The sequence below is a fragment of the Glandiceps talaboti genome, chromosome 3 (assembly GCF_964340395.1).
Source record: "Glandiceps talaboti chromosome 3, keGlaTala1.1, whole genome shotgun sequence".
Lineage (NCBI taxonomy): Eukaryota > Metazoa > Hemichordata > Enteropneusta > Spengelidae > Glandiceps > Glandiceps talaboti.
In genome coordinates this window covers 23,982,860-24,010,827 of record NC_135551.1, presented here as the reverse complement: position 1 = coordinate 24,010,827, position 27,968 = coordinate 23,982,860, and the positions used below count along the sequence as shown (strand labels likewise).

The 27,968-nt window shown below is 35.4% G+C and overlaps 1 protein-coding gene across 1 annotated transcript; it reads right to left on the bottom strand.

The window, feature by feature from the left end:
* Positions 1-81: 81 nt before the first annotated feature.
* On the bottom strand, positions 82-27,771 carry LOC144432762 (polycomb protein SCMH1-like). Its single transcript, XM_078121039.1, has 13 exons — positions 27,674-27,771; positions 25,236-25,317; positions 15,846-15,980; positions 9,103-9,173; positions 6,913-7,147; positions 5,970-6,058; positions 5,039-5,282; positions 4,314-4,490; positions 3,550-3,759; positions 3,105-3,260; positions 2,518-2,646; positions 1,026-1,159; positions 82-302 (listed from the first exon to the last, which is right to left on the bottom strand). The coding sequence occupies exons 2-13, from the start codon at positions 25,240-25,242 to the stop codon at positions 180-182; spliced, it is 1,710 nt and encodes a 569-aa protein (XP_077977165.1). The 5' UTR covers positions 25,243-25,317; positions 27,674-27,771; the 3' UTR covers positions 82-179.
* Positions 27,772-27,968: the final 197 nt, after the last annotated feature.

Here is a 27,968-nt window from a genome sequence, read left to right as displayed (position 1 = left end):
ACTCAACTGACTGTCACCTTATGATGATTAAAGATGGAGACATATGGATTCAAAAAAAAAAATGTTTCTTTTTTACAGACTATTAACTTACAAATCATTGTGGTTTGAATTATTTCTGCAAGTGGTTGAACAGTTTTAACAAGCTGGTTTCTTTTCACCTGCATTACAATTGTGCTCTCTTATTTCTTGTTTTTAAGTTTATCAATGACGTGGCAGAGTTTTAAAGCTGGGCCCAGTTTTAGTCCCATATACTTCATCATCATGTCACTATTCAATAACAGCAAGGCTTTTCCATCAATTTCCTGAAAAGAATACACAAGAAAAGGCGACTGTGTTTATAATTCGTACAGATTGTGACTGGATGAAACATAAAGGAATGTGAAACTTAGATATAATGTATGTATATGTGTGTGTGTGTGTGTGTGTGTGTGTGTGTGTGTGTGTGTGTGTGCGTGTGCGTGTCCCTGTCTATGTGTACGTATGTACTTGTGTATATACATATGTATGCACACCTGCCTGTCTGTGCATGCGTGCGTGCACATGCATGCATGTGTTTTATTTTTTAAGGTGAGAACAATTTTGTATTCATAAAGTGGGCAGTTGTAGTGAATAATACATGGAAGAACCAAAGTACCATTCCACAAAATTAATATCAAAAGAAAATAAGTTAGCATTGCAAGTAAAACTGCTAACTTGTTTACTAGCACTATGAGTAACTGTCCACAGTCATTGTATCATCATTGTCTGTATCATCATTGTTACAATGTAAAAATGGAATTTCTGAAATTACAGCGATACAGTTATAGATTGAAGCACATGGCATAGGCTATCACATTAGTTAACAGCCAGCATATTACGAAACTTTAAAGTACAATTTTTACTCATATTTATGTAAAGAATGTGAGACACTTTGCACTGGATCTGTTCCTGCAATGTGCTTGACTCTAGAGGTGTTTCCAGAATATAGAAGATACACACATTTAGATCCTAAAATGCATGAGACACAAAAAAATTAAAATACTTACATGTTTCCTGAAAAGCTCTGTATAGGAAGCTAATGCAGGATCTGTGTCTGCAATGTATTTAATAACATCTTCAATATTCCAATCACAAGGATTACCACTGGGTTTACTATCGGCTATAGTGGTGGAACTGGCAGCTATGTGTAATAAACAGATAAACACAGTTTAGATCATGCACTGGCCAAGTTATTGTCTCTGAACAGAAAATATGGATTATATACCCCAGGTGCTTTATGTAATAACAACCTGTGTCTTCATCACTGGTTCTGTGGTGCTTGAAATATGAGTCAAATCGCCATTATTTTTCCCAATTTTTCATAAATTATGATAGAGGAGGTATAATTATATTAGTCCCCCAATATTCTTCATCATTCAGCCATAAAATACTTGTGACGGAAGGTGTTGTGACTACGTATCTAGTGACTAGTGACTAGTAGTGACAAGGCCCCTTAGGTCACTCATATTTTGCTTGGCTGAATGAAGAAAAATATTACGAAATATCTATTAGACATTAGCTTTGTCAGTGTATATAATTCCTATGAGGTTTTGGTAAATAGTGATTTGGCAGATCGGACAAATTGACTGTCATCAGGAGTGATAGAGGGCATGTGGTGAATAACAATAATACCGATATGTTGGTAATGTAGTATTAGATGTCTGCTTTAGGCCGTGCTTACTTGACGACATTTACAAATAAAATACCCTAAAATTGATATTGTTTTCATTTTGATACCTTTTTATGTATTTGCTATCATATGATAGACAGACAACAGTTTTGACCACTTACACAGAAACATCGAAGATAGAACAAATTGAAAATGCTGCTGCTGCACATGCACAACCATAACACAATGGTTAGGAGTATATTAGTATGTCCACAGGGAACAGGACAAATAATCAGTTTTGTTTGATTTTCCGGATTTCTAATATTATTTTCTTTATATTTCAAATAAAGTTTTAAATACTGTTTCCTCTCACTGTTTTTTCTTTCTATTTCCTACCTGATATCAATGTCTTATCGGAGTTTATCGGCTTTGCATTAATTAGTAGCTTACTAATTCAAGAACAAACAGAAAATAATATTAGAAATCCGGAAAATCACGAGAACAGAACTGATTATTTGTCCTGTTCCCTGTGGTATGTCATCAATGGGTCATTTCTCGAGACTATTGGAAGCCACATACAACATGTACATCAACAATCTGTCACTTAATGCCAATGTTGGACAATATGACATTCCACCAATATAGTGACATCATCATAGAAGGTGGACAGCTGGATGTACAGAAACTGACAAGTACTTTCACACCTGAATTTACATATATTAAAGCTAACCTTTTCACACCTCTGGTCACTCAACACCTCCAGTAAATTTGGATCATTCTGTCAGATCCAGTTAGACACTGAAGGATTCAAGTGATTTGTTTGAAACAAAACAAAAAAACTATCAAAATTGGAACAAGAAGAGAACTCATATATGATTCATTTTTTTTACCTTCTGTTGTTATTCTTCTAAATTTAATGATAGGTCTGTCTCTGTCTCCACTCTCTGTTGACCATCTTCTTTTCACAAACGATGTCGATGATTTACTGGATCCTGCCTCAACACTAAACGTTTCTTCAACTGTAATCAAATAATATCAAGTGTATGTTTAATGTGTTTTTCACACAAAATAGTCTATCCCCTAGGGAAGTCATCAACTGCAGCCACAAGAACATGACCAAATCAGACTAAGATACTGCGAGTCTGTGTAATAACAGTGGTGTAGCAGTGTGTGTGAAATAACAGTGGGATAAAGCAAGACGTGTGAACTAACAGTTGTGTAACTGTGTCTGTGGTGTAATTTTTTTGAAAAGCATACTAAAAGGCATACTCTATAATGAATATCATGTTGATTAATCATCCCCCCCCCCCAGGTTTTTTTTGAGTCTGTTCACCAAAAAATAGAAAACAAACCCAAAAAGTGGATCTACTATGGATCTACTAACAATACATTACTACTCTAGGGAGTCTTTAACAGGAGTAGCACCCCTAGCCTGGTTTAAAATGACACACTAGCTATCCTGAATGTGGCTACTCACCTTGTTTGGCACATTTTGTACATTGACCCTGTAGAGGTCTACTGCAGAAGAAGTTACCACAACACAGTAAGTCTTCTAAAAGTTGATCTAGAGTGGTCCAAAATGTTGATAACTTATCTGGCACCGATATCATCACTGCTGGTGACTCATTGCCAACTGTATAGATAAACAATAATTGAATGTGTGAGATACAGTAGAAAACTGACGGGAGAGAACATGAAAAAGTTATGATATGGGTCAATTCAATTCTGATACAGCTAGTTGTCAGACGTGACTCATGGAAAATGCTTGTACACTATACTTGCATGGCAAAATACATTTAAAACACTTCCCTTTTGTCAAACAAACTTAAAATCAGTTGTAAAGACTGTACAGTACTTTCAGCACAGTGTGTTGGAAAGTGCTACATAAAAATGTGCAATGACAACCCGATGTGACATCATACCTGAGATTGAAATGGTTGGATCCTTCTCATGGTTTGGTTTGAGGAATGCTAAGACAGCTTTTTTCTGCACTGCACAATCTACACAATCCTGGACTATGTCTTTGAGTACTTTCTCCATTGTAGCTGGACCAAACTGTACTGGAAGCTGACGAACTTTATGTGGACTAAGATATGGACCACAAACACAACTACTGTGAACAAACACTGTCACTGGTGTGAAAAGATACAAAAAAAAAACACTTTGTTATGTACAATATTAAATTACAAGTTATCTCATGGCAGACATAATTATCATTTTGTTGTAAGTCTACAAGTATCTGTAAAACAATGAACTAACCACCAGTATTAAGCAAAAACAAAAGAATTACAAATTTCTGTCACTGTGGGTAACATTATATCAATTGTTCTATTGTCGATACTGTAGACATATTTTTGTAATTTCTTAAATCATCATTCAAAGTTCCATCATTCAGATATAAAGTGATCACAACAACATTAGGGGTGTAAATTGCATGGGGTTTTCATACCAACACTACTTGAGTTTGACATCTATTGTGAATTTCTGTATCCTAAACTTCCTCCAATAATACACTTTCAGCAGACGGCTGTCAATCAGCAGCCCAACCGTTAATCATTCCAGACTGCTGTCAACCAGTAATTGAATGGTCAATCAATCCACAGACTGTCAATCAGTAGCTGAACTGTCAATCATTTCACTGACAGCTGTCAATCAAAATGTTGGATTAACCAATGACATTGCTTACCTGTAGTTGGCTGTGGTTGTGGTATTGGTATGTGAACTGGCAGTGAACTTGTGTCGGGTTCCATGTTGGCACTTCCAGGGGAGGGTGGCTGTACACTACTACTACTAGTACTGCTTGTACTGCCCGATGAGCTACTTGATGAAGATACACTAACAGTTCTCTTGATTTTTGGCAAACCTGGTCAACAAGAAAATCATTTTGAGACACACTCATGATACATGATATGATACTGTGCATAAATTGCATTGTAACTAATATGTAAAAACTGTAACACATTGTTTTCATACAGCCTTGTGATTGGCTTAGATCGTGTCACGTGGTATTGACTAGTGACCCATAGTGACCTCAATTTGCATATAGAGGGCAATACATGTTTTCTATTTTCCCTAGGGCACTAATACAATAATACAGAAGTCCTACCTGTGATTTATTTCTACTATAGAAAGAATATATGCCTGAGAATATGATGTGCTATAAAACACATATTGCCTGACCTTATTCGGGCACTAGTTGACGTCATATTACCCTTCATGCATTTATGTAGCGACTATTTCCCTCAACTTTCAGCTTTGGGAAATAGTTGCTGCATAACAACCCTCGAGGTAATAGACATCTACTACTGCCCTCGTAGCCAGGCAATATGTGTATATTATTACTATGTTTTACCAACCTGATCTAAGGATACATCAACATGTTCACTAAAAGACGAACGAAACTCTACATACCTTTCAGTCCTGGGGCCTGGAGATGAATCCCTGCCGTGGAACACCAACTACAGGCGAATATATCTCTAGAGTCATAGTCACACCAGTAGTCAAAAGCACCACGCCAACCGTCAAAACTAACAAATATCTGGTTGTCTCTAACTGCAGCTATTGTGGCAGGACAGATCAGGTGTGGGTTCTTCCTATCTACTGCTTCTAGTTTCATACCCACATCAAATGTATTGGATTTAGGGGTTGTTGGCTCCTGATTGCACAGAGAGAAAGAGATATATATTTATGAATCTAAAGAACATTATGATGATATAACACATGATTGAGTGTTACTACTTTCCTCCACTCTCATCAACATGCTTCACTGTTCTCCCAAAACTGATATGGTGAAAGCAGTTGTATTGCTTTATTTACCTCTATTTCCATCACTTCTTGTCGTTTCCTTTCGACTTTTTTTGTCCGGGTTATTGCCACCTTCCCACAGCAATCATTCCCGGATAAACGAAACGAAATAAACGACAACAAAGGAAGGAAATAGGAAATCGAGCCATTCACCACATCAGATTTTAATCAGATTGTATTCTCCCTACAATATTTTAAGAAGGGAGCTTACTATTCACGACATCTATAAAATTGTATTCATATAACAAACACTCCATATGACACCCATCTTTTCTTACTAACCTTGATAGTGTATAATGCTGTGAATACAGAAAATCCAAATGTCCATTCACATGATCATATACTATAAACCTAACAAGCTACACTTCCTTTTGAGGCCCATTAGTCATAACTTAACTTATCAAGGTCTAGAGTAAATTTACATGTCGAGTGTTTGAAAATCCTGAATGGAATTACCCCAGTGTATCATATAACTTAAAACATGTAATTTCCTCGTATTCTCAAAGTATGTAGCAATATGGCAACAGCAAGTGTTTACCTTCTTAAAGGCTTTAGGAGGAGCCATTTCAGCACCATTTAATGTACGCAGTAAGAACATTGGCCATGATGATGCATTCATACGAAAACCTGCAAATAGTCAACAATGAAAATAGTAATATCAATAATTGAAATCTGACAATCTTATCATTTATTTGATATTTTGGGGGGCATTCATCACAAGAGGGCGCCCTCTATACAATTAATTACATGACCTATGGGGTCCACTTTCATTCTTTCAACCTTATTGAACAAGAGTGGGTGGATTGGACTATTTGAATGTTTAAGCCATTTGTGTGTTGGTTGAATGAATAAGAGAAGGGGAATTGAATTAGTTTAATATCCATCGACACAATTAGATAAGACTTGATTACACACAATTCTACTTTTTGTAATTTATTCAATCTGACTGTATGTATGTATGTATGTATGTATGTATGTATGTATGTATGTATGTATGTATGTATGTACGTACGTACGTACGTACGTACGTACGTATGTACATATGTACATGTATGTATGTATGTATGTATGTATGTGTGTGTGTGTATGTATGTATGTGTGTGTGTGTGTGTGTGTATGTATGTATGTATGTATGTATGTATGTATGTATGTATGTATGTATGTATGTATGTATGTATGTATGTATGTATGTATGTATGTATGTATGTATGTATGTATGTATGCATGCATGTATATACATACGTATGGACGTCCGACTATGGACGTCTGTCTGTCTGTCTGTCTGTCTGTCTGTGTGTGTGTATATGTACACATGTATATGTATGTATGCGTGTGTTTGTGTGCGTAAGTGTCTTTATGTCTGTCTCTGACAACTGCATACATGTACATGCATGTTACAAGCTGTCAATTAATAATGACGTTTGTATCATGGATTATACATTTAATGTAGTGTGGGTGAACTATTTTCATCATTTACATACCTAATGGTGGTTGAAGTAACCCTCCATGTTTTTCACACCATCCAATTTGTTTTATATCACTAGAATCTACTAATCTCCAAAAGTCGTTTTTGTTGTCGCCACCATCGAGTCGTAACCTTACACGTGGACCTTGAAGTCCCACAACTGTAGCTACACATGTTGATGTGATATTTCGAGGATCTTGTGCTTCTAGCTTCATTCCAACTTTGAATTCATTTGGTGGTGGTGTCAGGGGCTATTGAAGAAAAATGTCACAAATTAGTATTTTAAAGCTGCACTATCTCCAACAGTTTGATTGAGATAAAGAAAGTCATTTTGTTGGTGGTCAAATGACATCAGAAATATCCATCCAGTCATCGGGAGTACTTCATTGAAGTTGTGAGTATAAAGAATTGATTATGAGATAAATGTTTAATAGAAAGTTCATTTTGTTAGTGGTCAAGTCATCAGTAGTACTCTTAATTATTGAAGTTGTAAATATATAATGTGGTTGTGACTAACAGGGCATGTCTTTTGAAAATGGCAGGAGAGCTAAAAATCACTCTCCTGAAACCATCCAGGCGAGTGGTTGGCGAGTGATTTAATACCTCTCCTGAAAATAGTCAGGCGAGTGAAGAAAAAAAAATTTCATTTTCATTTCTATTTGTATTTTCAAATGGCCAGTTGGGTCCAAATAAATAAAATAGAATTAAAAAAACACACACATTTAAAAAATGTATGCAAAAATATATTTATAAGTAACAGTTCGTTTGGTTATTAGTACAACAATTATTATTGCAACAATTTTGTTAAGTCTGTGCACATCAAAAAATATTAAGTTTTTTGTTGTGACTACAAGTAGTACAATACAAAAATATGTTTTTAATTTCAAATGCTAACTGGTCTTGTTTTCTTTAGAACGTTTTTATAAAAACATCCTACCTGAATATCTCCTCCGGAACAATTTATAGTCGCTACAAAGTACATGTTTTGGAGGGCATTGAAGAAACCACCACTTCTATTTCGCTTAAAATGCAGCTAATTCAAACTTGAGATTGTTCAAAACTATAATGAATTGACAAAAACTAATGTACCCCAGATGACAAATGCCTCCTGATGTTGAGCTGTGACGTTGACGTTAAATTGCTTGCTAATTTGTAACCATTCACTCGATCCGAGACAATAAAACACGTAACCCCACCTAGTACCTGCACACGGATCCGACGACTGGTGTCGCCAACTAAAGTAGCGAGATCCGTTCACGTCTGAGCAGCAGACCTACTTTGTTTTGGAAATCACGACAAGGCGAAAATTCGAACAAAAATTTTATATGTTACAGCAGTCGATAAAGCCATGGAGGTAAAACAGACGTGGTCGGCAGTTGAATAGATCATCGGACAAAAACAATGAAACTGCATGTTGGTGATTATGAAATAAAAACCCGGGAATTTCTCTGAAAACTGCACGAGAATAATAAGATAAGATGGGAAAAATATCGACAGATTATTTTTATTATTTATTTTGTAAAATAATCGATCTTATTTTATTGTCATTCTTTCAATGCCCTCCAAAACATCGCCATGCTATTGTCGGAACTCTGGGCATGTACTTTGTGTAGCGACCATAAATCGCAGTTGTTGTTCATGTTCCGGAGGAGACATTCACGTAAGCGTAGGATGCCGGATGGTCTCCAAAAACCCCGTTCTAACAAAACTAGGCCGATCGGAATTTAAAACTAAAAACTCATCGATGGATTGCTGAAAACGACATCGTATAAACAGTCATCGTATCAATCGTAATTGCGCAATTTGCAATGATGCGAAAGTTGAAATCTCCACGCATACTGAGCTGATCAATATTCATGAATGCCATGACATCATGCATGTCCCGCTTCGAATACGTCACTATTTTTCCCATATAAGGGTAGTGCAATGCAAATTTCAGATACATATATAGGTCATGAATGGAGATAGACGATTATGAACACGGAAGTGTGCCACGCTCCCACCACGTAATTTTACCGAACAAACATCGATTTTTATGGTAACCACATACTGAAAAATGATATAAAATAACACCAGGCTGTTGTAAAGGTTCGTTGGGGCCCAGGCGAGTGGAAAATCGCTCTCGTGGATTTTAGTTTGCGCGAGCGGTAGGCGAGCGGAGCGATCGCTCGCCTCAAAAGGCATGCCCTGGACTAACCATACTTACCTGTTTGAAACATGTGTGAGGTGCTGGCGTTCCTCCTGTTTCTTTTAAGTACTCTTTCCAAGTAAAATTATCTGTTAAAAAGAAAAAAAAGACAATTAGAGTACAAGAAAGAATGTTCATGACCTCTGGGTTCATATTATCATATGAAAATTTCTTCTCACGGTCAAAAAATATTACTCCAGTAATTCAGCCTTTAGTTTTCTAAGATATACACAAACTAAAACTGCTGTTGCAACATGTTGATATAACAGTGATAAGCTATTGAATTGGACTTTGGTTTAATTATAGTCTCTGTGACTCTGTAGGGAGGCGTCACAGAGTTTTATTGACAGATTTCCATGAACTTGCAGAGTACTGTTTTGGGACTTCCAATGTTTACACTAGCTTGATCACAGGGTGATTAAAGTCACACAACAGAGGAACCACTATCACCTACCACATTAAAAAACAATAGATTCAGTGTGCACCTATCTCAGTAAACCAAAGCTGGATTACCAGAATCTTATTTTGAAAATGAATCTCACATTTTTGCTGCGATCTCATCAGCACTGTCAGGGGTGAAAATTTGGGATTCTCTTTCAAAATTTCTTTTCCTTGAGTGGAAATTTTCACTTGACATAATTATAGACTGTAAGATATGTCTTGTTGTTCAATCCTAATAGGTTTATGCTAATAGCATGGCATGACGTGTTGTATCTCATAGCCAGTAGTTTTTACATACATATACATATGAACTCAGATCAAAGATATACATACATTGAATGAGATATCCAACAGTTTTATCAAACCCCAGTATTTTTCACTACGTTTTGTGAATATCTGCCTGTTGTAAAATACACTAAACCATTACTAGAATCAGTTCAATCCTCCTTATGATTAGGTGAACTACCTCTCTGCTTGTCTTCATTGATGTAATATAGATGTAAGTGGAAATATCCATCAGTTATAAGTATGTCATGTGACAAATTTCCATTAAATCAAAACAAATTTTGGAAAAATGTAACGTAGATGTAATATAGGAAAGAAATGTGACAGTTGACATACTTGTTACAGAACACTGTAGAAATGTGCATGTGTTCATTTTGAGAAAACTGTAGAAAAGTTTGTTTGTTCATTTTGAGATTAGATGGCTTAGATGTAATACGTAGATTTAGCATAACCAGTTAATGTACAAGTATACATGTATTCAACTGCAGGAAAAATTCTGTAATTTCAACCTTTTTGTTTTCTCTCTCTAAAGACGGTCAAACACCTTTGATTCAAAACACACCCTTATCTGTAAATTATTGAGTTTCTTCCTTTGTGTTCTCATGGTTACAGGTATAAATAGTTTACTTCCAACCAAACCTGCACGTATTCTAAGGTTTTTTTGCCTGCTAATCATCCTCCAAGTCAACTACTCCTACACACTCAGTATAACACATTATAAATGTCACTTTTTAAATGTCACATCCCTTCAAGCAAATACCACGCAAGTCTACAGCATACTGCATGGATTTTTATCTCACGGTATTAATATTACATAAATCAGTCTTCCTGGGTTTTGTACACTAAAGGAATGGATAACAAGTTTTCAATCCCTAAAAGCCTAGATTTAGATGCTTGTCATTGATTTGGGCTATTACCCATAATTCACAGCCTAGATTTAGATGCTTGTCATTGATTTGGGCCATAATTCACAGTCTAGATTCTATACTTGTAGTTGATTTGGGCTATTACCCATAATTCACAGCCTAGATTCTATGCTTGTAGTTGATTTGGGCTATTACCCACAACTCACAGCCTAGATTCTATACTTATAGTTGATTTGGGCTATTACCCATAATTCACAGCCTAGATTCTATACTTATAGTTGATTTGGGCTATTACCCACAACTCACAGCCTAGATTCTATACTTATAGTTGATTTGGGCTATTACCTATAATTCACAGCCTAGATTCTATACTTGTAGTTGATTTGGGCTATTACCCACAACTCACAGTCTAGATTCTATACTTATAGTTGATTTGGGCTATTACCTATAATTCACAGCCTAGATTCTATACTTATAGTTGATTTGGGCTATTACCCACAACTCACAGCCTAGATTCTATACTTATACTTATAGTTGATTTGGGCTATTACCTATAATTCACAGCCTAGATTCTATACTTGTAGTTGATTTGGGCTATTACCCACAATTCACAGCCTAGATTCTATACTTATAGTTGATTTGGGCTATTACCCACAACTCACAGCCTAGATTCTATACTTATAGTTGATTTGGGCTATTACCCACAACTCACAGCCTAGATTCTATACTTATACTTATAGTTGATTTGGGCTATTACCCACAACTCACAGCCTAGATTCTATACTTATAGTTGATTTGGGCTATTACCCACAACTCACAGCCTAGATTCTATACTTATAGTTGATTTGGGCTATTACCCACAACTCACAGCCTAGATTCTATACTTATAGTTGATTTGGGCTATTACCCACAACTCACAGCCTAGATTCTATACTTATACTTATAGTTGATTTGGGCTATTACCCACAACTCACAGCCTAGATTCTATACTTATAGTTGATTTGGGCTATTACTCACAACTCACAGCCTAGATTCTATACTTGTTGTTGATTTGGGCTATTACCCACAACTCACAGTCTAGATTCTATACTTGTAGTTGATTTGTGCTATTACCCATAATTCACACCCTAGATTCTATACTTGTAGTTGATTTGGGCTATTACCCACAACTCACAGCCTAGATTCTATACTTATAGTTGATTTGGGCTATTACCCACAACTCACAGCCTAGATTCTATGCTTATAGTTGATTTGGGCTATTACCCACAACTCACAGCCTAGATTCTATACTTATAGTTGATTTGGGCTATTACCCACAACTCACAGCCTAGATTCTATACTTATAGTTGATTTGGGCTATTACCCACAACTCACAGCCTAGATTCTATACTTGTAGTTGATTTGGGCTATTACCCACAACTCACAGCCTAGATTCTATACTTGTAGTTGATTTGGGCTATTACCCACAACTCACAGCCTAGATTCTATACTTGTAGTTGATTTGGGCTATTACCCACAACTCACAGCCTAGATTCTATACTTATACTTATAGTTGATTTGGGCTATTACCCACAACTCACAGCCTAGATTCTATACTTATAGTTGATTTGGGCTATTACCCACAACTCACAGCCTAGATTCTATACTTATAGTTGATTTGGGCTATTACCCACAACTCACAGCCTAGATTCTATACTTATAGTTGATTTGGGCTATTACCCACAACTCACAGCCTAGATTCTAAGTTTGAGAGCATCCAAAAACAAACAACATGAAACATCTCCAGATGCAATCTAAATATCCGAGACTATGCTGAGAAGAAATCCTCATTGACGCAGATGGTTTTTTATTAATGGCAATTAATTTAAATCTTGTGATAAGTCCATATATGTATCTTCTCATTAACTTATGTAAATTTGTCTAAGTCTGTAAATCCTAACATATTGCCTCATTACATGTGTCATTTGCTGTTACATGTTTTTATCTCCCACTTGTCCAATAAATATGATATTTTGCAAAAACATAGATAATACATTTTAAAACATAAGATATTGTTACTCATTCAAGAGTCAGAAAACAATTGGAAATAAGTAGATGTTATTCCCCAATATTTTTCTTCATTCAACCAAGGAAAATATAAGTGACCTAAGGGGCATTTTTCACTTGCGTCGCTAGACCAGACTCGTAGTGACAACCCTTATAGGTCACAAGTATTTTTCGGGTAAATGAAGAAAAATATTGGAGAATAACATAATTATACCAGCACCGGTAATATCACAGAAAAATCAGGGGAAAGTAATGATAATTTTGAAAGTTTTGACTCATAATTGCGAAAACAACAGAACCAGTGATGTAGACATGCATTGTCATGACATAGACACATGTTGTCGTGACGTAGACACCAGAGTATATATTCCATATTTTTTGCTTGTGCATGGTATAATCTCAAATATCCGATGCTGTCTATCGGCCTTATTAGGAGTACACTACAAGGTCGTGTCTAACGCCATGTTTACATTATACCGTTTTCAAATGACTACATGCAACTATTTTATTTTGTTTTGATTACACATATCATTTATACAAGGGTGCCAAACACAACATGAAAACAGGAAAACTCATCAATTTGATAGCACAGCCAAAAGGGGATCATTTTCAAAACCCTTTATATTTGAAAACGGAGTTTGTATAAATAGTGGAAAATGGAACGGCTTGAAAATAGAGTTATGCAGACAACGATAAATGCAACTATTTGACTATTCAAAAGTGCACATATTAGATTTCATGAATGATGTACTTATACACATTCCTAACCATTGTGTTATTTTTGTGCAAATACAATAGCATTATTCTTGATTTGTGCCATCATTGTTAGTTCCATGAAGTAGTCCAAAAAACTTTGTTTGTCACATAGACACTTTACTATGCATTAAAAGAAATAAAAATTTTTTATTGTTATTTGAGAACATCATTGTGTAAATGAAACCTTATTAGGGGACCCTTATGGAGATGACATGATGTTGGCTGGCAGAAAAATTTGCGAATCATTCTCAGCAATATTATTACTGAGAAAAATAATATTTTATAATGTTTATGATGACTCTAGAGTCACAAAACATTCACTCTTACACAGATATATATAGTAATCTTTCTTCACAGTGCTTGAAATTAGCAGTAATCCAGGACACATAGACTACTAAACATGGTATCTCGGCGACCAAAATTATAAGGCGGTACTCTTTTAGACCAATGGAAATCAATAGAAAACTGTAGCTGAAATAGTTCACTTGGGAAAATCTTAGCGTAGAAGTTAAAATCGAGCACTGTTTCAAGTTCATGATTCTCTTCATTAATTAAGGCCCCTTCTTTAACTAAGGTTATATTTTTACCTCAGTTGGTGTACAACACTCATACATACCATTCCAAGGGTGAACAAATCATTTTGTGACCTGTTGTCCCCGGACCAGTGCCTTAAAAAATCCAGTGGTCCTGCTGAAATAATTAGTGGTCCCAGGTCCCGCTAATGTGAAACATTAAGTCTTGCCTATGGATCTGTATATTCAGATGACTTTTTAACATAGTTATTAACAGTAAGGTACTGGTCTGACGGACCAGACAAGGTAAAATTTGTGTGGTCCGCCCAAAAAAATCGCTAGTCCCGGACCCAGGACCAGTGGATTTGTTCACCTCTGCATTCATCAAAAAAATGCAAATCATGACAAAAACAGTAATAGAAAAATATTAGAATAAAATTACTTGTTGTCATTAAGAAGTCTGAGAATTTTACAACATAACGAGGAACTTAAAAATAGCTATCAATTACAATATGTCAAATGTCATCACCATGGTAACCTGTGTGTACATGTACATGTACCTCATTATTTACATTTTCGTATTACATGTACATGTAGTCTATTTTTATCACTTCTCTGAGAAGCAATCTCCATATAAAATAGATTGTGGTCTACTTCTGTGACAATTGTATCATCTTGTGAAATATAATAAAGAATATCCCCATGTGATCGGGGAACAATGATTCACATATTGATTAGCATACTATTTGCATATTGATTAGCATACTATTTCCATATTGATTAGCATACTATTCGCATATTGATGATGTTATGTGAAAAAACTGTCTATGTCTGACACGTCCAAAGACAATGTACGAAATATACAGAACATTCTCAGGTGATCAGAAAACATCAATTTGCATATTGATCAGGATACAATTTGCATATTTTTTTTTTTATCAGGAAACAAAAAATTACATATTGATTAGCACAATATTTGCATATTGATGATGTTATGTGAAAAAGGTTATCTGTGTCTGACACAGCAAAAGACTATATGAGAAATACATAGAATATCCCAAGGTGATCAGCAAACAACAATTTGCATACTGATGATGATATGTTAAAAAAACCTGGCTATCTGTATCTGACATAGACAAAGACAATGTGTGAAATATACATACATGTATGCTATTATCCAGAGTAATAGTCTCTGAGTGAAATTCCACATCCACTAAACTTAAAGTCAGAGTACATTTGTACAAATACAGCAAATTTCACAACACCATTCAGCTTTTCTGTTTGATAAAACCTTGAAAAAACCAGTAAGAAACTGGACTTGCAACATTTTAAGATAGCAAGATTAAATGAGTACACTTTATTGCTACATTTTGTCTAAGTGAAATGAACTACACATGCCACCATACAGACATCAAATGTACACCACGCACCCTTCATCAGGTGTTTGATACTAACAGAAACATCGGTGCCTGAATGTCTGCACGGAGTTGCAATACATTTAAATGGTGTATTTCATTTAGACTAAATGTAGCAAAAAAATGCGATCTTGCTATTGAAGTGTGGCCTTTGCAGTTTCTTGTTGGTCTCTGGACAGTATAATGAAAGTCACTGTATGTACTTCATACAATAGACTTGAAAATCCGTCCTTGATTTGCTTATGTAACCACTAGCTACCTGGGTTGGAACATATCACAAAAGCAGCAACAATGACGGATCTTTCTGTCTACCTAAAACTTACCGAGAAATAATTCAGAGTAGACAAAGCGTGATAAAAGTGGTTATATACACAGAGAAGCATGATACACATGTAAACTATGACATTAATGTTGGTATATACACAAAGAGGACCACTTACTTTGATATGGATTGGGTTCAAGAGAAGGTCTTCCTCTTGGTTTTTCTATCTTTTCTGGTTTAGTGTCTGGTTTATCAAGTACATTAGTAATTGTACTGGTACTTGTACTTTCTTTGTTCTTCATCTTGATGTGCTCTTCACGGTAGAAAAAAGAGAGAACGATCAAAATCTATTACTTCAGGTCAAATGCCACTCTGCTTTCAAATAATCTAAATGGAAAATTGTGACAAGTTGTCCCTAACTTGTGTTAAAAGTACTTATTATTGCAAATTGCACTACTTAGGCTCTGTTACATGTACATTAACAGTTACATGATTGTATATTATACAGATTTTCAGTAAACACTACAAATATACGTGTTTGTTGAATAAACGAAGATTAGTCCAACCTTAGACCTTGCAGAGAAATTTCTCTCCAAATGTTTACGGCAAATACACACTACGTATGTTAATGTTTTGTTAATAGTCAGGTGACATTATCCTACCACTGTTTCCGTGGCGATTTTGACAAGTTTGGAGCTCCCTGATCGGCTTTATATGTCTAAGCCATGTATATAATGTACATATGCTTGGGTACAATTGTTAATATGCACATTTCATATTTATATAATTCATATTCATATTTATATTTATCAAAGGACAAATTCTTCAAAAATACATTGACAATTTAAAACAGCAAAGAAAAACAAAAATGGGACAATGAATTAGTATTTATCACACATTATACAAAAAACAGAAATTAGTTAAAAATCAGATATAAAAATATAGGAATTCGTATAGGAAAATAATTGATTAGTAGAATGTATCATCAGGCCAAAGTTGTTACATGTATTTCCGATGAGGGGAAATGTCACGGTCATTGGTACATGTACAGTGTTGCAGCCAGAGGGGGTTTTTGGGTCATTTGACACACATTTTTTGGACCTGACCCACAATTTTGGAAGTGATGGGTCATAGATGACCCACCTTAAAATTGTGTGCAAATATGTTTAGCAATATGACCACATCTATACTATAGCAACAGCCAAATGATTGTGTATACTGCATGGATAACAACAGGGTTGGATAGACAACTGCATAATCATTCAGAAAATATCCAGCATTGATCAGCATGTGGGTAAATATTTTTAAAAACTGTACAGTTGTACTACAACGCAATTGGCGCTTTTTTTATTATGTCCCAAAAAAATTTATGATGACCCAGAAAAATGAAAGTCTCGGGACACTATGTCCTACTCTTTCAAAAGTCTGGCTGCAACACTGATGTATGGTTGTTAGGGGCGTCACCGTAAGGTCTGCGACCATGAGGATTGAGGCAGTTCAGGGGTGAAAGGGAGACAGAGAAAATATAGGTGTAGGAAGACTGAAAGATTCGTGTATGTTGTCTCATATTAATCATTCCCCACATACTCATCAATTGACAAGTGTAAAGGAAATTTTTCGTCGAGGTTTCGTAGTATAAAGAAGTAGAAAGAGGAGACGGTGTAAAACCTGAAAACATTCTCCATCAGCTACATGTAGTTGTTGTTCAGTACTATTGGGTCTTGATTCTAAATCGGGCGTCTAAAAATCAATTTTGGAGTCAGAATTCAACAATGGTTTGCTTTCACAAGCAGTACATTACTAAGTAATGGGTGCACTGCATCCATGGTGATTACAACTGACCTTAGTATTTGAAATCCTCCTTAAACTTGTACTGTGTAACATGTTGAGTCAATCACATATGTAAATTTTTCACTGCACGCAAAGTCAATACACATTTCATTATACATGTACCAGTATAATATTATACATGTATATATGACAATAAAACACATATTACTAGTATTATATTATTACAAGAGGATCACTGATATTTCTTTCCAAAATAAGACAACATTACACAGTAACGTCTAACAACTAAGTTGTGCTAATAGACAGAGATAGACACAATGGGTCTATACTTGTACCAATTCAATATAAAATGAGAAAATACAAAAGATACTCACTAGGCATTGTTGTGTATTAAACTGTAATACTTAAAGACTGAAAAATACTAACTGTACACAGTATTAACTTTGAGTAATACTGGTGGTCAATCATTCTACATCAGATATAAATGGCTTACTCAGTGATTAGTCACTATGAATAACCATGTGACAGTCAACATGTGAAGTCATAGCTTGGAATTTATAATGTATTGTTGTCCACAACTACATTTGTACGTGTACAATGTATGTACACAGTTTTCAGTTTATTATGGAATCTACATGTATGCTGTCCTTTTCTACATAACTAACAACAAATCAAAACTATATCCATAGTTCTTAGTTTAGGATGGAATCTATCTTGTCCTGTTGTCCACAAACTACAAATTAAAACTACATCCATAGTTCTTAGATGGAATCTACTAGTATGCTGTCCTGTTCTACACAAACTACACACCACAAATTAAAACTACATCCATAGTTTAGGATGGAATCTATCTTGTCCTGTTGTCTACAAACTACAAATTAAAACTACATCTGTAGTTCTTTGTTTAGGATGGTTGTCCTGTTGTCCACAACTAACTACAAATTCAAACTATGATGTAAATTCACAGCTCCTAGTTTAGGAGGTATTATTTGCCATCCACACAAAGAAAAATATGTCGTTATGATTAGTTGACTGATTAGCTGATTGACTGAATTACTGTGTGACTGATTCATCGATTGATTGACTGATTGATTGATTAACTGATTGATTAATTGACTGATTGATTGACTGATTTATTAACTGACTGACTGATTTTCACTTCAATTACTAGGTTGTTTCTTATCAAGCAAGACATCTTGTGGTTCAAATCCTAAGAAGTACATTATAATATCAGAATGGCCAATCTTATCACTCATCAACAAGCAAGCTTTTAGAGATATTATTATTCTAAAAATCCATTTGTGCCTGCTACATATTTTATGATTTATGTGTTCAACGTTATCCATTATTGAGATTATAAAAGAGCCATCTTGTTCTGTCTGAAAATACAATTTACAAACTGAATCACGTTGTTTGATCACTCACTTGTATCATTTCAACAACTTTAGATTCCCTATATCTTTCAATGGTGGTATTAAAGGCAAAAAAATAATAATTATGTGTATCACATAACATGGCCTCAGAAAAGAGGGTACTTGGGATTTTATTTTATTGTATATTACATCTTATTAAATATTTTTATTTTTGAAAAACGTTCCTTCGACCAAAAATAAACAAAATGTCAGTCAGAATACCCCTTCTGTCATAGTCTGATGAAATATACAGACATACATGTAGCTGAAGAAAGAAAACCGACACGCATGAAGACAAAGTATTTCTTATCTTTTTGTTTTAAATGTTTAAAAAAATGTTTCTAGTCGGAGGCTTAAACTAGAGGCGATTGGGTTATTGGAAACACAATTTTTTTTCTGCCTAATACACAAGTGAATAATCCATGTTTGTTGTTGATATTTGCATATTTACATATGAATTGCTGTTACATATAATTTGTATAATATAAAACATTTTCTATAATTAAATTAAGCTAGTAAAGTCTACTCACGTGACCCACTTTTTATCAGCATTTCCCTTTAAAAATAAATATATAGGAACATTTTGCAAGCATTTCCTTTCTCTTGTTCTCTCTGTGAAACATTAGAAAAACGTCTTTCTATGGCTTTCAGTTGTTACCATGACAACATGGTAATTGATAGAAAATACAAGGTATGATGTAAATCATATGATGGTTATTTCTGGAAGTATTTTTGGAGGGGGTTAAGTACAATGTACTTGTACATAATATCTACACGAGTCCCCTGATATTTTAGCAGCGTTAATTTCAGGGATGTACTGTAGATGAGAACCGGTAGCCGTCAAAATCAACCGACTACATGTACTTCGCAATGTTTGTCTGCTACTTTTTCAAGAATTTGTTTACAGATGCTTTCTTTCAACCAGTCATTTGGGCAGATTTATGAGTCTCATTCCTAGATATTACTGCCTACTTTTCACATTTGATCGACTACTTTTAAAACTAGCTACACCTCCCCCCCCCCCCCCCCCCCCCCCCCTGGTTATCCTTTTCTGGTTATCCTTTTCTGGTTATCCTTTTCTGGTTATCCCTCTCTGTGTAAACAAGTTGTATAAAACTTACTCGATACCCTTATTTTTTTATTGACATTTGTGAAGGCATTATTTAAGCTTGACAAGCTCTGCTTTTGATTTGCAGCCTAAATGCTCAAGGTTTGCTTCGTTGTTTGATGAACTCTCCGCCGAGGTGATTTTTAAAAATAATTCAAAGAAACCTCTCCCAATATATAAATGTGTATGCTGGTTTCCTTACTATTCTGTATTCTTGCACAGTACATGTCTTTTTTACATTAATAATTAATATTGATTCAGTATCAATTACAATCAAAACATTCTATACAGGTCTCACCTTTAAAATAATCTAAACCATTATCACCATTATTCTACACTTAGGATAAAAAGTTGCTTCTAATGGCAGTGTCTGTCATTTTACAACTTTACGAGACACTCAAACACTATCAATAGGTCATCTGGGGTCATTACCATGGTAACTAACCATGGCACTTGTACTATCAATATGTACTTGTTTATTGTATATTCAATAGTCAAGCTCTCAAAACATTCTGTGCATTTTTTAAAAATTCAGTATGTATTTTAGTTTTTTTTTTGTCACTTGGCACGGAATTTGCTGTTATCGCCACTTTTACTCAAACTACTGTCAATATTTGTTTATCGTAGTCAAGCTCTCAAAAATGTGTGCAATTTTTGAGAATGTATTTTAGTACCTAGCAAGGAAAGTTGATATGATTAGGTAGAGTCACAGTTGGCATCGTAGGCCAAGGCATTATAATCCTAAAGATTACATGTATGTCTATAGATCAGTGTTGCAGCCAGCCTTTTGAAAGAGTGGGACATAATGTCCCGAGACTTTCATTTTTCTGGGTTATCATACATTTTTGGGGGACATTACAAAAAAGCGCCAATGGCATTGTAGAACAACTGTACGTTGTTTTCAAAATATTAACCCAGTCATGCTGACCCATTCTAGATATTTGCTGAATAATGATTATGCAGTTGCCTATCCACCCTATTGTTATCTATTCAATATACACGATCATTTGACTGTTCCTATAGGCATGGTCATGTTGCTAAACATATTTGCATACAATTTTAGTGTGGGTCATCTAGAACCCGTTACTTCCAAAATTGTGAGTCTGGTCAAAAAAATGTGTGTCAAATGACCCAAAAACCACCTCTGGCTGCAGTGCAACACTGTAGATGTAAGTGAACAAACAAATTGAGTTTTACTATTATTAGTACTGGTACTGGGTAGTCTAGTAAGTGCTTAACTTCATCGAATCTTTCAGATATCTCTTTCAGTTTTGCTCACTGAGATGCATGAGATGAAATTTAAAATTCAACCAAAACCACCCACACAGTAATTGGCATAATGCCTTAAGTGGTTTTTTGGGGGGTTAGTTAAGTAATGTGCAAATGTGGTATATTTATCAGCTAAGGACAGTCCTTATAGACTGTTTACACTGTTTACATCACTATAACATCTGGGGTTTACTCATTTGCGCGAACAACTTTTGGTTATGATTGAGTCAGTTTGAGCAGTGGGGGTTAAAGACCACGTTGGCATTAGTAAATGGAAGAATGAAAATAATTTGTTACATGTATAGCTTTCCACAAGTTTGCAAAGTACTTTATTTTTAAGTTTACAACCATACCCTACTTCTTGAATATGGTGAAAGAAAAGTATAAAATAGAGAAATGTGTTTTGTAACAAACTGAAAAATTCCATAAACATGACCGGTATTTTGACTTTAACTGCAATTTTTCATACCATCTTTACTGTGGTATATTTTATAGAGAGGTAGTCCTTTTTACTTTTCCCAAACTTTTTTATTGTCATATTTTTCTTTTGTTGTACATTTTTTCCCCTATGTGATCTGTTAAAGAAAAGTCAATAAGCATATACAAAGATGAAAAAAAAGTCAAATATTATAAAAATATATAATGATAATGTTGGGTTCTTATATAGCGCTTTCCTACACCGTGCTCAAAGCGCTTTACAATTTATTACCCCTGGCTCGGATCAGAACGGCACAACGGCCCTTTAGTCTTCCTCAACTCCACGGGGAGCATACAATCCATTACAGCCATTTCAGCGCATAGGATTAAAGCCTTCACATTGCAACCTACATCCTACCAGGTCCCCAATTATACAGCTGGGTTGACTGAAGCATAGTCGTGGTTCAAATCTTGCCCAATGACTTTAGCCACTCAGAAACAAACAGCAGGCAGCCACAGGGCTCGAACCTGCAACCTGTAGATTCCAAGCCGGTCACGCTAACCATTCACCCATCATGACTCCACATATACCCCTCCCTATTACAAATGTGCATGGGTTGGCTAGACTTTATAGAAGTAAGGGACATAAGATGAATTTGTGACGAATTTGAATTAAAGTTCTGATCTACATGTACATGTATGTGCTGAGAGTAAAGACAATGCACATGTACACTGTAGGCCCACGTCACCAACAGAATGTTGTGAAGGGTGGATACCATGAACGAAGGTTGTTTCTATAGACAAATTAGGCTAGACAGTCTCCAAATTTTCATTCCAATTACAAAACATCCAACATTTGGACTATTATTGCTCTCACAAGATGAATCAAGCATAAATTCGGTGTGCACATGTTAAAAGGGGTACGACCTTCAGCAAGTTAATACATTTGGGGGCATAATTTCTGCAATCAAGGAAATCGCTACTATGCAATCATCTGTTCTTGAAATGCCAGAAGACAATTGCAATTTTCCTATAAGGCATTTTGTATTTTGCAAATTGTAATTTAATATGAGGAACTTAGTTTTTCTTGATCTATCGTTGAGATAATTCTGTAAAAGATTATCCATAAGCTAGTTTTTAAAAGGACAGTTGCTTTGTGATCATACAGCTACTTCATTCGTGATTGTTGGTAAATTGGAAATGCATGTTATCATGGATGAGTTTTGGAACAGTTTTCATATTCAAGGTGTAGAGACTACACATGTACATGTATGTGTGAAGCTGTCGGTTGTTGTTAAAATTATTACATGTTATCATGGACGAGTTTCACAATACTTTTCATATTGCGTATATAGACTACATTGTACATGTATGTGTGAAGCTGTCGGCTGTTGTTCGTTCAACAGTTTTAAAATGGAGAATATATTGTTCATGATTCCAAGAATCAATAGGACAGTACAATATAGTTACTTCACAATGATAAATTGGAAAGGAATGTGACGTTTCGATTCATCTACTATAGACTCGTACAATGATTTAATTATAGTTTTACTGTTTTGTCAAATTCTTCTTTTTTTTTAAAAAACAAAATAGTTTCTGCTAATGTCTTTTGTACTGGACATGAGTGAAATAAAACAGGTGATTATTGTCTACATATCAAAAGAGCAGTGTCTCTATCATCCACTTCAGTCATCGGACAAATATTTACTGTTTATTAAATTACAGACTTAATTTCTGTGGTGGCTTTGCTTTTTCACTTGCCACACCACATCTTTTGGAACAAATTGCCACTGGAGCTTTGACAGACACCCACAGTTAATGCCTTCAGGAAGAACCTTAAAACATACTTATTCGCGAAAGTTTTCAATATTTAACTGTACAGCGCCTCTGAACTTTACTTCGTACTGGATAGATGCGCTCTATAAATTTTCAGATTGATTGATTAATTGATTGATTATTTGATACAACGCCATCTGTTCAATGATTCATTAAATTTGTTTACAAGACAACACAATATAAGCAATCAATGCCACAATCAACTGATTAGTTTTTGTGCTAAGTGTCACAGTTTGTTTATGAAATTAAATCGCTTGACCGACAACACAGCGGTTACTTCACAGAAATGATATGAATTTGCTGTGACATACATGTATGTCGCCAATGTCTGCATTGATGGTTACAATAGTTAGTCTTGTATAGAATCCTTGTCTTGATAGTCATTCTCTTCTAAATATGAACATACGAGTACTCATTTTGTTTAGATCAGTAGATCAGTTTCTTAGTGTTCCGATTCAAACACGTAGGGTTGAAAACCAGGGTAACTAGTGTTGAAAACCCAGGCCACTTGGGTTGAAAACCCGGGCCACTAGGGTTGAAAACCTGGGTCACTAGGGTTGAAAACCCGGGTCTCTAGGGTTCAAATAGAGGGTCACTAGGGTTGAAAACCCGGGTCACTAGGGTTGAAAACCCGGGTCACTAGGGTTGAAAACCCGGGCCACTAGGGTTGAAAACCCAGGCCACTAGCGTTGAAAACCCGGGTCACGGGTTGAAAACCCGGGTCTCTAGGGTTCAAATAGAGGGTCACTAGGGTTGAAAACCCGGGTCACTAGGGTTCAAAACCCGGGTCTCTAGGGTTGAAAACCCGGGTCACGGGTTGAAAACCCGGGTCTCTAGGGTTCAAATAGAGGGTCACTAGGGTTGAAAACCCGGGTCACTAGGGTTGAAAACCCGGGTCACTAGGGTGGAAAACCTGGGTCACTAGGGTTGAAAACACAGGTCTCTAGGGTTCAAATAGAGGGTCACTAGGGTTGAAAACCCGGGTCACTAGGGTTGAAAACACGGGTCACTAGGGTGGAAAACCTGGGTCATTAGGGTTCAAAACACGGGTCTCTAGGGTTCAAATAGAGGGCCACTAGGGTTGAAAATCTGGGTCACTAAGGATGAAAACCTGGGTCACTAGGGTTGAAAACCTGGGTCACTAGGGTTGAAAATACGAGTCACAAGGGTTGAAATCGAGGGTCACTAGGGTTGAAAACCCGGGCCACTACTGCACGACATTATCCTTGAGAATCCCTAAGTTCAAGGTTAGAAGGGAATGACATCACAAATACTCAGAATGACCACTAGAGGACAGTTCAAAATGGGCAAAATGGCGATATACATGAACTTGAAAAACCAGACTTTCAAATTTAGTTAAAATATAAATAGATGATAATTAAATGCAATAAGTGGTACAGATTAATCTATAGTCAAACGTCTTACCAATCAATACAACTTACAAGTCAACTTGTTCTTTGGGTGAGCTTCTACTAAATAAATCAAGGTTTTTAAGTAAGTATTTTCACTTGAGTAAAAAACATATAATCTCACCTCGTGCCATTTTTATTAATGACATCATCCATTCATTTCTCAAGGAAGACTAATGGTAGATTCATGAAGAAATTGAATAACAAAAGAACATATTTAGCCTAACAAACAAGTATGATTATATTACCTGATTTTATTTCATTTTTAAAACATAAAAAGATCCGTTATTAAATTGCTTATTAACTCCACAAAATCAACTGCTTACCTTTCATTTCATTGCATAGGATTGGTCAAGTGTGTGTTTTTTGGCTCCTTGAAGGCTATCAGTTGTTGTATTTGAAAGGTATCTATAAATAAATAAACAAAGAGAACAGATGTTTTTGTATATAGAAATCTCAAAATATGAAATATCCTGGTTCCTCTTGTAACTAAGGTTATAAGGACCACAAGACAGTTATTTTAAAACTTACCACCTCAGAACACTCACCATGAAAATTGGGGAACTCACACAGGGAATTTCATTTATCAAATCTGCCATCTCTGAACAGTTAATTCAGACAGGTATTTCACCTGTCAAACCCACACTTCAGAACACTCGCATAACAACTGAGAAACCCACACATGGTATTTCACCTACAAATGTATTAAACCTGCCACCTCAGGACACTCGCATTAAAACTGTTGAACCCTGATGAGAGTACTTCACTTATCAAATCTGCCACCTCAGAACAGTCACATGACAATTGGGAAAAACCCATCACAAGTCAAAGGACTGAAAATGAAACTGAATTAAAAGAATTCATTTCTACAACACAGTAGTTGTATCTATCAGACTTCTGTTTGAAAGATACAAAATGTAGGACCATCCAGGATACTTGCTGGACAGGTGCTTACTCCCGGAATAACAAAATAAAAAACAAACAATAATATGGGAAGGAAATAGAGGTAAATAAAGAAATTGAGCCATATTCCTACATCACATTTTAATCCGATTGTCTCTAATCTTGTTACTCATTACCTGATGTTCCGAAAACCGACCAGAATAGAACCGATTCCATTATTCCATACGATACTATCCAGGTATCAGGACCTGCTTTGAATACTCCAATTTTTTCAAAGTAAGCCATAAACGTTCTGGCCACCCCAGCACTCAACTAAGAGCACTGGGTGAGCACTGAATGCTTAAGAATTGTATAACATACCATATGTACTCAGGATGTGAGATTTACTTTTTTAGTCATTGGTTCAAGTGAATCACCAGTTTTACATATTGTTGGCTCTACAGCAACATAATAGTGGGTCAATAATTTAGTCACCATCAACATTATATTTATTTTATCCGCCATTTCCCCAAAAAACTTTGTCTTTGGGTGTATATTTTTTCTTAAAACAAATCTTTCAAAAATTAATGTTTTACTTTTAATTTCTTACAATAGCTGTAACATAATGAATCCGATGAAACCAATTAATATATATATATGTAATACATAGAAATGCCTTCACATGTAAACAATGTACACACTATGATCATGAATCAACAATATTTCATAATTTTTTCTAGCTTCATCGTCATACTTTGAAAATAATAAGTGACCCATGGAGCTGGAGATTGAAACTGGTGATCCAAAACTAAATTCTAGTGGTTACTGGACCCAAACTGAACATCATAAATCTCAAATTATCAAATCAAATGCTTATGTGGCGATACTTAATTCAATATATTCACTTTCTCTAAAACTAAATTCTAGTGGTTATTGGACTCAAACTTAGCTGCAATAATTGTAGTGTTTTGCTGCGATTTTGAGGGTTTTTCCGTCAGTTTCGGTGTTTAACTGAACATAATACATCTTAAATTATCACATCAAATATTTATGTTGTGATATTCACTTTCTCTTAATATTATCAATACATTTATTTACGATTTTAAAACATACCATTTCCTACATTCGTATATTTTGGTATTTGAACTTAAAAAAAGAAATATATCATTATTAGAATTTAATAGAGCATGGCTGGGGTGTGGTCTTGTAAAAATGACAAAACAAAAACATCAATTAATATGTTATTCATGTACTCTGTATGACTCATACGTGCAGCTTATATACACATGTATATATATATACACGGGATGGAAAACATGCTGTAAAAAATGCAGGTCATTGGATGACCTCTCAGTGCACCGTAAATAAATGTTTCATCTGTTGAATACGTTAGTAAACCTTGGAATGAGACTTGGCCAGTTTTTCTTTTTCAAATTGAGAAACCTTACAAATTCACTTATCCAATTTGTTAACATTTCGTGAGAGAAAAGTAGAAGTTTTCGATCATGTTTGACAAATGAAATACCGAAATCAAAAATATATATAAATAAACTTCGTAGCGTTACTATAGTAGTTTGTGTTTCTGGTTACAAATCTTAGTGTTTCCTATCAAGATATCATGTAGTCAGTTCATACAGAACAGAGTATATTCTATGTTATAATCACGTGTTCTCCTTGAAAAAAAAGTGTGCCAGTATCCTTAAAGGTCATAGTTCATGGTGGTAGTGCGACAGGAACTGTACAAATGAACACCTTTGCATATGCCCAGCCCACATGTACGTACGTACGATCTAAAACGCTACCCTCTTCGCGACCCAGGAGCGACATTGAGCAGATTACACATGAATTAAGTTCAAGAAAAAACTGAAATGGTAAACTTTACCTAGTTGATGCTCAAAGTTATGTTTGTAGCTGATCTTGATAACAAAATGCCGACTTTTCATCGGTTCAGTTTGTTCACGCAGCAAAGTTTTCTTTCAATAGCCAGCCATATTGGACTACCCACAATGCATTGTACATAAAACTCCCTAGAAAAATCAGTGTTCTTATACTGAGTTGAAAGTTTATTTTGTCCATGCTTTTTCCTTTCCACGAATAATATTAGATTTGCTTTCTAAGAGTGTAATTTTTTAATTAAATGCGTGCCATCTTGATAATTTCACCCCATTGACAACAGT